At 41.4% G+C, this 14953-nt stretch overlaps 1 protein-coding gene across 1 annotated transcript; it reads left to right on the top strand.

Annotated features, from left to right (window-relative positions):
• The first annotated feature begins 498 nt into the window (after nucleotides 1–498).
• On the top strand, nucleotides 499–13741 carry npepl1 (aminopeptidase like 1). Its single transcript, XM_055869156.1, has 12 exons — nucleotides 499–736; nucleotides 1654–1839; nucleotides 2329–2499; nucleotides 7874–7963; nucleotides 8210–8291; nucleotides 9853–9995; nucleotides 10259–10336; nucleotides 10488–10588; nucleotides 10818–10941; nucleotides 11951–12127; nucleotides 12348–12458; nucleotides 12898–13741. Exons 1-12 carry the CDS (start codon nucleotides 587–589, stop codon nucleotides 13060–13062), a joined length of 1578 nt encoding a protein of 525 aa, XP_055725131.1. The 5' UTR covers nucleotides 499–586; the 3' UTR covers nucleotides 13063–13741.
• Nucleotides 13742–14953: the final 1212 nt, after the last annotated feature.

Here is a 14953-nt window from a genome sequence, read left to right as displayed (position 1 = left end):
CCAGGACCAATAGCCAGGGAATAGGATACAATTTGGGATGGAGTCATGGACAGAATTTGCCATTTCCAAAACATTGCCCAAGTTCAGTTATATATATATATATAATATTTATACACTTCAATTATAAATCATAATTGTTCATGTCTGGATGTTTTCTGGGGGCGGGGGGGGGGGGGGGGGACACCTTCGTCCCAATGGTATATTATGGCTCATGTTATTATGTTTTTAGTTTTGTTTTACGATTGTGGATATTAGCGGTTTAAAGAAATAATACACGTGCATTGCATTGGTTCGTATCGGCAGTTTGAGATATAGCTGCTTACCAAGAAAACATTATGCATGGATAGGATAGTCTTTCCATTGAGTCTTTTCCACTTTGATTTTACGGGGGAAATGAACAAAACTTACTGGTTTAAAAAATATATTTCTCACACACTATGTACAACTACTGTACAGAAAAATCCCATCCTATTCAAGATCCGTGCTAGTGCTGACTTCCCGTTCAACCTCAGCAGTGACACAGCTCTATGAAAAACAGGATGTGCGATAAAGTGCAAAGGGCATCAATCCATCGGTTTGTCCAAACATGGCGAACGTGGTGCTCGAGTTCAAGGCTTCTGCTGGAGATTCGGAGCCCCAAAATCGCCCGGTCCTCATTGTCGGTCAACTGAATAACTTGACGCAAACAAACTGGACCCAGGTCAAGGGGAAATTGCAGCCAGCTGTCAGCGAAAAGGTGAGGAAATAAAAAGTCAGGGCTGCTCGTGCTAGAGCTCCCCGGCAAGCACTCACTTGTCAACTGGCGCTGACTTTGCAAGCTAGATGGTGTCAGTAAAAATGTTCTAGTTAGTAAGTTAGCCAACATGTAATTCTAATATGAAAAAATTCTTAATTTTACTCTTGGTATTCTGTGAAATAGTTCAATGGGCCATGCATAGTTCCTTGGAATGAATCTGACAATGCTAATAAAGTTAGCTAAATGCTTGCTAGCTAAATTAGCTATCACAAATCAAGTCATGCTAGCTTTGCTTTTAACATGCCATCTCCATTCTCCAACCACATTGACTCGGTACTTGATCCCAGACTATTTTATTGGCCTTTATTCTTAATTTCAAGAAATTCTAATTTACGTTTCCCCCCCATTTTACTTGAAGAAGCCAGCCTGTAGGAAAGTCAGTTTTACTGGATTAGCTAGTTAAATGATCATGTTTCAAGTTGCATGTGCCCGACTAACCTAGCTATTGCTCCTCGTGACTACTTGATGTTTGGTCCAGCCAGCTGCATGTGGAGTCAGACCAATTCTGATCTTTTGCCACTATTAGTCTTTTGACCAATCAGATCTTTTGCCATTAATTGGGGAAAAGGATTAGAATTTGGCTGCCTGTGTAAACGCAGCCTTTGATCACTATTTGGTCTTCTGATTTGCTAATATCTTATCACTGTTTGACAACACAGTGTGTGGAACTTGCAGGTAAATTGTTCAACAATTTACCACATTGTCAGCCAACTTATGTCATATGCTTTCACAAGTCTTACAGTATTCAGTGCCATTCAGAATCGGTGCCAGCGCTTATGTGATCATCATAATATAGCACTGACAGTGACAATAATTTGCTAACAAAGTGAAAACTTTATTTTTATATTTTTATCCAGGTCTGGCAGGCGGCTCTCACTGCTCTGAACCCTAACCCTACTGACAGCTGCCCTCTGTACTTGAGCCATGCAGCCGTGGCAGCCCTGCCCTCACGGGTTAGCAGACACAACAGCCCTTCCTCTGCCCACTTCCTTTCCCGTCTGGTCCGTACCTGCCTGCCTGGAGGGACAAGCCGCTGCATTCTGGTCAGTCAGTTCACTGCACTGGGATTAAAGACTAATTCGGAGCTATACGGGGCTGGTTTCCCAAACACATTAAGCCTAGTCCTGGATTTAAATGCACTTTCATTGGAAGTTGTCCATTGAGAATAGTTTTTAGTCCAGGACTAGGCTTATTCTGTGGTGGGAAACATGCCCGTGGAGTTTAAGGTGATGCTGACCTTATCTGCCATTACGCACCAGACATTTATTATTCGGTCCTTAGTGATAATGTGATCGTTAAGCCATAGATGGGCCCCTACAGCAGTCCGAAGTCTCAAACAATATATAGGTTAGGCCTACATGTGGTTGTATAGTTAAAGTAGGCCTATGCTGTCTTTTGATTTTACTTTTAAGGCAATATGCCAAATTGCATGCTTTGTGATTGACACACTGCATTTATTGATCATTTTAGGTTGACTGTTATTACAGATTTGTTATCAGACAGTGAAAGTATGTTTGTTCCTGTCTGTCCAGGTGGTGTGTGAGCGGTCTGATGTGTTTGCCTCAGCCTGTGCCATCGCCCGGGCTTTCCCTATATTCTCCCGTCGTTCTGCCTCCTCCCGCAGGACCGAGAAGAAAGAAGTCACTGTGGAGTTCATCACTGTGGGCCAAGACAACGGACCACTGGACCTCACTATACTGCAGGTATCTCAAACTTCTATACAAGTCATTGCCAGAGCCATTGTGGACCTACATCAGCCACTGTTGTTGCTGCCAACCACTGGTTTTGTAAATGACTGACCAAACTGACTCCAAGATCTATATGGAGTGCTTTTATGATGTACTGTTACACCCCTAGTAAATGCACAAGTATTCCTACCGAACCGTTTGGTATGGGCACCTCTGTTCGGTCCGCACTGTGAACCTGAATGAATACATAAAAAAATATAAAAACCACCTGGCCTATAGGCTATGCCTCTTGAGTAAATCTGAGCTGAAAAAACATTGTAGGTTATTCCGTTAAAACCACTACAGTGCTCGACATTAAGATTTGTCCGCTTGCCCGCGGCAAGTAAAACATTTTTTGGCTAAGCAGATTATAGATTTAAAAAATAACTATCAAACAATTACGCTACTCCGATCAGAATTGAATAAGTGTCCTCCGGATGCAATGTTTTGCTCATCCCAATCTCTGTAGTGCGCATCGGAGTTTAATTATTGTAGGCCAGCATTGACAGGCACGAGCGGCCTTTCACTCATGCAGTCGCAAGATTGTTTATTGAGATCAAATTGAGCTGTGTTTGCACATTTGTTGGTATTCATTGCTATTGAGGTATTTGCCCAGTTATAGCTAATGTTTTGTCAGCAATGACAATTCTGTAAAAGTCATGGTGTGTGCATTACCTGCCGAGAGAGAATAACTAGATAAAAAATTCAAAACATATGTTGAAGTTTGGCTGGTTAACTATTTAGCATGCATTAATGCCATTGTCATGTCCTAAAATAACTTTTCACTGGCACTCGTGTATAACCGCAAATGGCAAACACGCAGTTGATATGTGTGCTCAGTTGATTACACCAATACTGCATTCTGTTGTAAAATTGTCTCCTTAAGTGCTCTTCTATTCAATACTAGCCATGTAATTCTGACGAAGTAAAATACATTTGAATAGCCTAATTAACAATTAACTTCTATGCTGTTAAAACTTCTTGGTGAACCCATCCTGCTCAGATCCCGGTAACGGGATTAATTTGATAACATCCAGTGAAATCCACAGAAATACTCATAATAAAAATTCAGAAAACATACATGTATAATACATTAAAATAAAGCTTAGCTCTCCCCTGAACACAGAATATTTAAGCTCACCATAGCCATTGATCCCTGGTTCATTGAATGAGGGAATTGTATAATAAAGACAAAAAGTATTTGGTTGTAATTGTTATGTTGCAGGGTTGCCAACCCTTGTGTAGAGTCCATTAGAGCTACTTGGGGTACAGGCTTTTGCTCCAGCCCTGCTAGAACACACCACGTTGTAAAATAATTCAAAAAGTCAGCTGCTCAACAGTACCTTGATAAGCTGACTCTGGTGTGTGTTGTGGAAATTCAGTACTGAGAGAGATTTGGTCATTTCTTCAAACAATCATCTTTATTTAATATTGATTAATTATTGCAATAATGAGGACGGTCGACCCCACCACCACCACCCTTGAGTGTTGGACCGAGTAACCTAACCTTTACACATATGCAGAGTCCTATATATAGCTGACACTAACAATGCTCAAAAAACAATTTTATAGGGCCCCACATTGTTTCATGACCTATTGCTGGGTTAGTTTAGCATATTTTGCCAAAACAAAAATAAACTACAGTAACTATTGGCATTAGGATTAGGCGGTATACCATATACTGGGGTATTTGGTATAAAATAAACTAACTTTTAATAAATATGCATATTCGTAAATACCTGCAGTCAACTTGTGCAATATGTTAGGAAATAAAGAACAGTGCTTTCTTCATTTCAGCTGTCACCTTATTAATGAAGCTTATGGTAGTCCCCAAGCCTAATGAATCACTGTTGTGCATCATACGCCAGATGATCTATTTACAGTATATAATTCAAAACGTAATGTTTGCCTGCTAGATATAACTTAACTGTCTAAAATGTGCTACATGCTCTGCAGTTTTGCATTTTGTTTGCAAATGTAGTAGCTAATTAGCCATCTAGCTAAGTGGTTAGCGTCTTCCCAAATCAAGAATTTTCTTGGTAACAACAGAGAATCTCCTCGTGGACCAAGAGCCTCGCTGGCTAATATATGTTTTGTGCTTGCAGCAAACTGTGAGTAGCATTTTTTTTGTTACTTGTTTAAGTCAGAAACTGTACAAAATGTTTGCAATGCGCTCGTTAGCATTTAGTTCGCTTTCTCTATGGGGTTTTAAATGTACTTGTTACTCTGGAAACCGAAGGTTAGCAATGCTATCAGTGGGGATTTGAAAACAGTGACGGTATTTCTGAATATCCCGGCATGGCACAAGGTCATTATAAAGTTATGACGATCTGGATACTGCTCAAGCCTAATTGGCATTTCATTTTCCTCCTGTACCGAACCATGACCCCAAAACTGCAATACATACCGAAACGTAGGTTTAGCAAACGGTTACACCCCTTGCATTTTCTGAACAAATGTCCCATGTGTTATTTTGACTAGAGGTAGACCGATTTATGATTTGTCAACACCGATACCAATTATTGGAGGACCAAGAAAAGCCCATACCGATTAATCGGATATATATAAAATGACAATTACAACAATACTGAATGAACACTTTTATTTTAACTTAATATAATAAATAAATATAATCTATTTAGTCTCAAATAAATAATGAAACATGCTCAATTTGGTTTAAACAATGTAAAAACTGTTTTGGAGAAGAAAGTAAAAGTGCAATATGTGCCATGTAAAAAAAGCTAACGTTTAAGTTCCTTGCTCAGAACATGAGAACATATGAAAGCTGGTGGTTCCTTTTAACATGAGTCTTCAATATTCCCAGGTAAGAAGTTTTAGGTTGTAGTTGTTAAAGGACTATGTCTCTCTATACAATTTGTATTTCATAGACCTTTGACTATTGGATGTTCTTATAGGCACTATAGTATTGCCAGCCTAATCTCGGGAGTTGATAGGCTTGAAGTCATAAACAGCGCAATGCTTGAAGCACAGCGAAGAGCTGCTGGCAAATGCAGGAAAGTGCTGTTTGAATGAATGCTTATGAGCCTGCTGCTGCCTACCACCGCTCAGTCAGACTGCTCTATCAAATCATAGACTTAATTATTATATAATAACACACGGAAATACGAGCCTTAGGTCATTAATATGGTCAAATCCGCAAACTATAATTTTGAAAATAAAACGTTTATTCTTTCAGTGAAATACTGAACCGTTCCATATTTTATCGAATGGGTGGCAACCCTAAGTCTAAATATAGCTGTTACATTGCACAACCTTCAATGTTATGTAAAATTCTGGCAAATGAATTCGCAACGAGCCAGGTGGCCCAAATTGCTGCATATACCTTGACTGCTTACGCTGAATGCAAGAGAAGTGACACAATTTCAGGCACCGCATTGATTATATGCAATACAGGACAAGCTAGTTAAACTAGTAATATCATCAACCATGTGTAGTCAACTAGTGATTGTGAAGATTGATTGTTTTTTATAAGATAAGGTTAATGCTAGTGTTAATGCTCAACTTACCATGGCGCCTTGCTGCCTGCACTCGGGTAACAGGTGGTCAGCCTGCCACTCAGTCTCCTCGTGGATTGCAATATAATCGGTCATAATCGGCGTCCAAAAATGCCGATTACCGATTGTTAAGAAAACTTGAAATCGGCCCTAATCGGCCATTCCGATTAATTGGTCGACCTCTAATTTTGGCTGTTGTGGTATGTATAGTGTGTTTGGAAAGTATTCAGATCCCTTCCCTTATTCTAAAATTGATTAAATACATGTTTTTTTCATCAGTCTACAAACATTACCCCATAATGACGAAGCAAAAACAGGTCTTTAGACATTTTTGCAAATTTCTTAAAAATAAAAAACAGATACCCTATTTAAGTATGCAGACCCTTTTGATATGAGCCTTGAAATTGAGCTCAGGTGCATCCTCATTCCATTAATCATCAACTTGGAGTGCACCTGTGGTAAATTCAATTGATTGGACATGATTTGGAAAGGCACACAGCTGTCTATATACGGTCCCACAGTGGACAGTGCAAGTCAGAGCAAAAAACAAGCCATGGGGTCGAAGGAATTGTCCGTAGAGCTCCAAGACAGGGTTGTGTTGTGGCACAGATCTGGGGAAGGGTACCAAAAAATGTCTGCAGTATTGAAGGTCCCCAAGAACACAGTGGCCTACTTTCTTAAATGGAACAAGTTTGGAACCACTAAAACTCTTCCTAGAGCTGGCAACCCGGCCAAACTGAGCAATCGAGGGAAAAGGGCTTGGTCAGGGAGGTGACCGAGAACCCGATGATCACTATGACAGAGCACCAGAGTTCCTCTGGAGATGGGAGAACCTTCCAGAAGGACAACCATCTCTGTAGCACTCCACCAATCAGGCCTTTATGGTAGTGGCCAGACAGAAGCCACTCCTCAGTAAAAGGCACATGACAGCCCGCTTGGAGTTTTCCAAAAAGCACCTAAAGGAGTCTCAGACCATGAGAAACAAGATTCTCTGGTCTGATAATCAAGATTGAACACTTTGGCCTGAATGCCAAGCGTCATGTCTGGAGGAAACCTGGCACCATCTCTATGGTAAAGTATGGTGGTGGCAGCATCATGCTGTGGGGATGTTTTTCAGAGGCAGGGACTGGGAGATTCGTCAGGTTTGAGGGAAAGATGAACGGAGCAAAGTAAACAGAGATCCTTGATGCCAACCTTCTCCAGAGCGCTCAGGACCTCAGACTGGGTGAAGGTTCACCTTCCAACAGGACAACAACCCTAAACACACAGCCAAGACAATGCAAGAGTGGCTTTGGGATAAGTCTCTGAATGTCCTTGAGTGGCCCGGACTTGAACCCGATTGAACATTTCTGGAGAGACCTGAAAATAGCTGTGCAACAACGCTCCCCATCAAACCTGACCGGGCTTGAGAGGATCTGCAGAGAAGAATGGGGTCAACTCCTCAAATATAGGTGTGCTAAGCTTCTAACGTCATACCCAAGAAGACTTGAGGCTGTTGAAACAACTTTGGCAGCAATTAGAAAATACTGAGTAAAGAGTCTGAGTACTAATGTAGATGTGATGTTTCATTTGTAATACATTTGCAAAAGATTCTGAACCTGTTTTCGCATTGTCATTATGGGGTATTGTGTGTAGATTGAGGGGGGGGGGGGTATTTTCTAATGAGGCTGTAATCTAACAGTGGAAAAGTCAAGGGGTCTGAATACTTTCCGAATGCACTGTACATGCATACATGTAAATCTAGAGTACATGTTTGCATGGTTGTAATTCTCTCTGGATAGGAGCATCTGCTAAAAGGCACAAATTAACGTAATTTATGCTTTGGCTCTTGCCAGTGTCTTGCCAATGCTGCTGATGGAGTGAGACTGGCAGCACGGATTGTGGACACACCGTGCAATGAGATGAATACTGATCACTTCTTGGAGGCAAGTGATATCCTAATGTAGTTATCGGGTGCGTCCCAAATGGCACCCTATTCCCTACATAGGGCACGGCTTTTTAGCCCTATGGGCTTTGCTCAACATAGTGCACTATATAGGGTTTAGGGTGCCATTTGGGACGCTACCATAAAGCAATAGCACCCAAGTAATGGACAATCGACAGTGACTTCTTAAAACAACTTAATTAAACAAAATGTACTTTTCTGACTGGGTATACCTTTTTGTCTTCAGGAGATTAAGGCAGTGGGGACTGAACTGGGCATTTCTCCTGTTATCATTCGAGGAGAGGAACTGAAACAGAAAGGATTTGGAGGTAGTGTATCAGGACAGGAGGGTCTTGGCAATGTGTTATGCTTCTATGCTTTGGGACCAGATTATGTGAGTTTGCTAAATATTTTAACGAACTGATAAAACACACCGGTGCAGAATCAAGGTGACTTACAAAGCTGAGGAGGGCCAAGGCCAAGAGAGGGAATATGTTGTAGTGTCCACAACTAGTCATCGTGGAATCTGAAAAGACGCGTATCCCGAAAGCATGATGGTCTACTACGTGCACATGCTAAAAGAAAGGAATGAGGTGGGTAGCTAACTGTCATTGTGGAAAAGTATTTATAAACAAAAAATCTGATCTCTTAATTTTCATTCTAATGTCTATACAATAGGCTATCATTGATTTTGGCCCAATAGGCCTGACATATTACCTCCTTTAAAGGAGCTTTCTGTTTTGATAGGGTTATAAAAAATGTCAGGCCTACCTATAGAAAAATACAAAAACAACACTGCAATACTGCCTCCCTGGCAAGAGTGGCCCGAAGGGTGTTTAGCATCCCCAGTGGCTCTGCAAGCGCAGAGAGGGTATTCTCTGCTGCTGGCCTGCTCTGCAGGCACCATCACAGGAGCCTGAAGCCACGATCTGGCCAAACTCGTGTTTCTAAAAGTGAATTATATGGCCAAACTCGTGTTTCTAAAAGTGAATTATAATTAAGTCACAGCCTATATGCACAATTTATAGAGTATAATGACTTAATACAACAAAATGTTTAAATGCTGAGCGCTTAATGCTTCACTATTTATTTGTAGGCTATAGCCTTGAAATAATAGGCTGAATTTAGGCTACCCATCTGGTTCTTGACCTATTTAAAGTGTTTATATGCAGTTTAATGCGACACCTCGCATATTTGAAATTGTGAATGCTTTTAGTCGCCTTTTCATGTTTATTAAAATACTTTATATAAAAATCATATGGTTTGTTTTCAATACTTCAAAACCAAGTAGTCACAAAAATATATGGGTGTTGGTTAAATGGTGATTTTAACGAATGGAGTGAATTTGCAGTGTCAGTTTATCCTGTGAGTGAGGAGTGTTTTTTAGCGGAACGGTTGGAAAGAATTTGGTACGCCAAAGCAACTCTGCTCTCATACTCTAATTGGGACTCAAATCTGTTTGGTGCTTTGCTTCCCATCACACAAACTGTGTGGTCCAGTGAGAAAAAGGTATTTTCAAACTGGCTGCACTCTATACATTTTTTATTAAAAAAAAAAAATCATATGTATCAGCTCGCATGTATGATGACCACACGCTTTCTTCCACTTCCCTTTTGGAGTTTTTTGGGGGTTGGTTCTCCTCTGTTTGTCTTTGAATGTGCAATATTTCTATTCTGATGTATTACTTTCTCAGTAAAACTAGCTAATTAATGGGGCCCAAAAGATTTAGGACAAAAGGAATGTCAAATTACTTTTCCCACATTGGAATAAAGATTGTATTTTAGTTTGAGTTGTCATGTGATGCAGATATACTCATGGTTGTTTTCTCTGATAACCACAAACTAATATTGAGTTATCAACTCAATCACTTTGGACTGTTTGGGCCCTCAGGGATCTATGGAGTGGGCAAGGCAGCGGTGAACCCCCCTGCTCTCGCAGTCCTGAGCCACAAACCAGATGGCGCCACCCAGACTATTGCATGGGTGGGCAAGGGAATCGTATATGACACTGGAGGCCTCAGCATCAAGGGAAAGGTAAAGGCAAGCATGAGGCTTGTCAGTTGGGCTGCATCCCAAATGGCACCATGTTCCCTATAGTGCAGTACTTTTGAACAGAGCCCTATGGGCCCTTGTCTAAAGTGGTGTACTATAAAGGGAATGGGGTGCCATTTGGAACAGGTCCATGATGTGATCATTCTGTCTTTTGTATAAATACATGGATATATAACAGTAGCCAGCGAAATAAGTATTCAGTTACAATGTTGTAAAGGATGAATGTGCTTTTTTTTCACATCAAGACCAACATGCCTGGGATGAAGAGAGACTGTGGTGGGGCCGCAGCCATTTTAGGAGCTTTCAAAGCTACTGTCAAACAGGTGAGAACTACCTACTACCCCTGGTTTATCTTTCAAATCAACCTCTTATTTTGCAACATAAGGTCCTGTTTGGAGACACCCTATGGGATTGTATTGAGTGTTTGAAAAGTTGTGTGCAGACCTTTTTTTGAAATGCATGTCTTTTTTTCAGGGCTTCAAAGACAATCTCCATGCCGTATTCTGCCTGGCAGAGAATGCAGTCGGACCCGCTGCAACACGGCCAGATGACATCCACACACTCTACTCTGGAAAGTGAGTACCCTCCTAAATGTTGATTAATTTAAATCAGGCAAAGTAATGGAAAACAGGTTATTACAACGGTAACCTGATAGAGGAAAGTAGGGTTTTTCCTTCTGATGGGCTTTGTGTGGGAAAGACACAATTGGCTGATTTTTTTGACCAAGGATCCATTATTACGATGCTGTCTTAGTTTGTGGTATGAATAGCCTTTTTTTGTTTTTTTGCTGCCTTTCTGATGAAGGACAGTGGAGATCAACAACACTGATGCCGAGGGCAGGCTGGTGCTGTCTGATGGTGTGGTGTATGCCAGCAAGGACCTCTCTGCTGACATCATCCTGGATATGGCCACCCTGACAGGGGCACAGGTGTGTGACTGGCAGGCTCTTCTAGGGCCACAGCACTGCATCTTTGGCAACAACACACACCTACATTACTTTGGTGCCCCACAGTTCTTTAATCACGTATTGTCATTGTCCTTCAAGCAATGGATAAAGTTTTGCCCTTCTAGAATAGATTTAAGCCTCTAGGCATTCGATATATTTGTATTTCTATAATATTTGGTCGGAACATTTTCAGAAGTGATGGTTAGGTAATAAATGTTAGATTAATAAAACATGAGCTGGTGCACACTCAGAAAAATGTGTGTGGAGGTGCTGACTAATGGCGAATAATAGTTTATAGGTATGTTATGGTAGCACAAGTTAGTCACACCACCATGTACATTGTTGAAACCCTCATAAAAGCCGGTCAAGGCTGTAACAGTCACTGCACTTTGATCAGAGCCATATATAGGCTGAAATGAACATGTGCAAGGGTCAACAGGGCTTGTGACAGACATAATTATACCAAGTAAGTTTTTTTAATCTTGCTGATCTTTGCCCTAACTGAAATTTTCGTGGGCTACAGCTAAAACACGCCACATTCTCTGAGGACCTCAAAACAACGTATCAAGGTTTTCTCGCACAAATGGATGGTGTGTTTGTGTCAAACAAAATCATTAGGCCTAAATATTTCGTTATAACAGTTGTTCTAACTCAAAACACAGCTTGTGCTGACTGATAAAGCCACATCATGTGGTAACCCTCATGATGCACTGATGAGCTCATTCTGAAAGTCACATGCACCACACAGTATTATTTTGGCTACCCAGTGAAGTAGTTCACTAGTGAAATGTTACTGAGGCCTGATGCACAAAAACAAGGCTTTTTTGTTGTTGCTGACCATCATAAGCGTTAGGTGAATTTGTACTCAATACACACATCATTGAACTTCTTATTACCACCTTTCACTTTAGTTCATTACCATAGTTCCTGTATAACAAATTACTACATAAGTATATGTTTCAAACAATGGTTTAATTTGTCTCTTTCCTAGGGGATCTCCACAGGGAAGTACCATTGTGCTGTGATGACCAACAGTGAGCAGTGGGAGATGGCATGTGTGAGTGCAGGCCGCAGCAGCGGAGACCTGGCTCACCCACTGGTCTACTGCCCAGAGCTGCACTTCAGTGAGTTCACCTCAGCTGTGGCAGACATGAAGAACTCTGTGGCTGTGAGTGGCACTACTACTCTTCTCTCTGCTGTATGCCCAGTCTACCAGGTCCTATTCCTGGATCGGAGTACAATCAAGTAGCTCCGTACAAGGAGTTAATGCTTCTACAGCCTATCATGATTGTTGTTCATTTTCCTTCACCCTATTATATATTTTCTGGATAAGAGCATCTGCTAAATGACTAAAATGTAAATGTATTCCTTTTCTGTGTGTGTGAAAGGACCGGGAGAATGCTACGAGCTCCTGTGCCGGCCTCTTCATTGGCTCTCACCTGGGCTTCGACTGGCCTGGGGTCTGGGTCCATGTGGACATAGCCTCGCCCGTCCATGCTGTGAGTGACTGGATATTTGGGTTTAGTGGGAGTGTTTTCCTGGACACCAATTTAAGCCAAGTCATGGACTAAAAAGCCAACCTAATGGAGAATCCCCACTGAAAATGCTTTTTAGTTCAGGATTAGGCTTAATGTGTCCCGGAAACCCCTTTTTATTAAATCTTTTGGAAGTATAGACATAATCTATTAAATCCATTTCAGCCACTCCCATATCTTGACAGAGTCAAATAAACAGTCTCTTCAGAAAGTGTGCTCTAACCTGCTTCAACCCAGCTCAAACAAATGGGGAACAAAAGGATCATACTCCGTATACCTTATCTATCTAGTGCTTGCAGATCGGTGAAAAAACAAATGTGTAAGAGCTAATGGAGCGGGGAAGAAAAATAGATTTGAGTCATAGTGTAACCTGTTCTATCATTCTCTTCCTTCCTCTCTGCAGGGGGAGCGTGCTACTGGCTTCGGCGTGGCTCTGCTCATGGCTCTGTTTGGCCAGGCTTCCGACGACCCCATGCTCAACCAGGTGTCTCCTCTGGGGGCGGCCAGAATAAATGCTGCGTCCGGGGAACCGATGGTGCGCGACAGCAAAAGGCGGAGACTGGTGTAAAACCTCTAAGCAGCCACCTCTGGACTCCTCTGCCTCACGAACTCCAGACCCACACACCTCCCCTCTTTACACTGACATGCACTGTTCACCTAGAAAGCATTTCCAATCGTCAATTCTTAGTCTACTTCTTCACGATGCAGTGAATAAAATGTGGGGGGAAAAGAGCAGGTGGCTAGAATTTCTCTCAGATTTGTTTGTGTTGTATGTAATTGACTGTCTTTGATTCTTTGTCCCACAAAGAATTGGATGGAATTATGAATATGCAAATGTTTATAGCATGTTGTACTTAACTTAAAGTATAACATAAAGGTTTTGCTGTCCTTGAATAAATTACAAGAGCATTATTACAATTTCTGAAAATAAAATCAAAATACAGTCTGAAATTGACTGTTAAAGTAACTGAATGAGGGATGTGATCCAAGCGATCTTGTGTGCTAAGTGATTGTTTCCTTTTTCTTTCAATGTGTGTCTTGAGTAAATTCGCTAGGCGAACACATATTTTGGTTTGCGGCCATAGCTTATCCACTGTTGCCAAATTTGTCTTTATGGACATTGGGAATATTTGTGAATAAAGATAGATCTTTTGGAATAATCTTATTCCTTGTAAAATGATAACTGCATAAAATAATGTTGACAAACTTGCCTGTAATAAATGTATAAGTAGCAAGCAAACCATAAACTATTGATGCGGGTCTTGTGATATGGGGGGGGGGGGTAGTTCAGTGTTAGCAGCCAGGCAACATATTACCAAGATACACTTCCACCATACTCCATCCCCAGGTGGCAGCACCAACTGGGTCAAGGGCTCTTCTCTGCCAGGAAGCCTGGATAAATCGACAGGTGTGAGTAATCCGGATGATTGGCATTCTGTGACCAGAGGCTTCTTGGCCTGCCAGTGTTTGTGGGTTTTTTGTTAGTTAACCTAGAATTTATGCTTTCCTCTAGTTTTATTTTTGTATATATTTAATTTGGCTTACCACTTTGAACCAACACTAATCTGCTTGGTTTGGCCAACTATGGCACTCATGACTGAGCAATCCCTGGAGCTAAGGTAAAGTTGCTGTCTCCTGGGTATTTGCATTCAACACCTGGTCACATAGGCTAGCTTCTCACATTTATGCACACATCAAATCAGGTTACAGACCATGTAGTTAGGCCTAAGACCCCAACATAATGGGTGGTTTCACGGGCCGATTAAACCTAATCTTAGATTAAATTTGCACTTTTTAAACTCAATTGACTGAAATGGCATTTCTCAGAAATGTCCTAGTTTAGATGGAAAAAGTCTGATTTCCAGAAGGCTAGTGGCAGGTTCAACTTCAGATTAATGGATAGTGGCACCCAGGTTAACATTGGCAATGGAGGGAAATGGATTACCTGGACTGTCAATGATCAAAGAGCACCACCAAGGACAGACAGAAGGGCGGTAATCGACAGGAGCAACCCACTGAATGAGTTAGATTAAATACATTTTCCATGACCGTTTCTGTATGTACAAAGTAAATGCAGCTGAGATCATTTGTTTGCTTGAGGGAAGGCTTTCGTCTGACTCTTAGGGGAAGACCCATTCCTCCTTCCCTACAAATACTGAGGTTTTTGTCATCTGAAACCTTCATCGTGAAACAGGAGATTTGTGTGGGGTAAGTGAACTGACTGCATGCAGATTAGTCCAGTCTGCACTGCTATATGTGAACTGAAAGACAATTACATCAAGTTCCCTGCAGCCCACGCCAACTACAAGGTAGAGTTTTATGAATATGGGGACTGGCCTGGAGTCATTGGCTGTATAGATGGATGTCATATTCCCATTAAGTATCCCTCTACTACAGCGTATGCTGAGGAGTACAGGAATTGTAAAAACTGGTTCTCAAATGTGCAAAGTGTGTGTACA

The sequence above is a fragment of the Salvelinus fontinalis genome, chromosome 18, assembly GCF_029448725.1.
Source record: "Salvelinus fontinalis isolate EN_2023a chromosome 18, ASM2944872v1, whole genome shotgun sequence".
NCBI lineage: Eukaryota > Metazoa > Chordata > Actinopteri > Salmoniformes > Salmonidae > Salvelinus > Salvelinus fontinalis.
The sequence above is the reverse complement of the archived record's forward strand: the minus strand, read 5'-3'. Positions and strand labels throughout refer to the sequence as shown.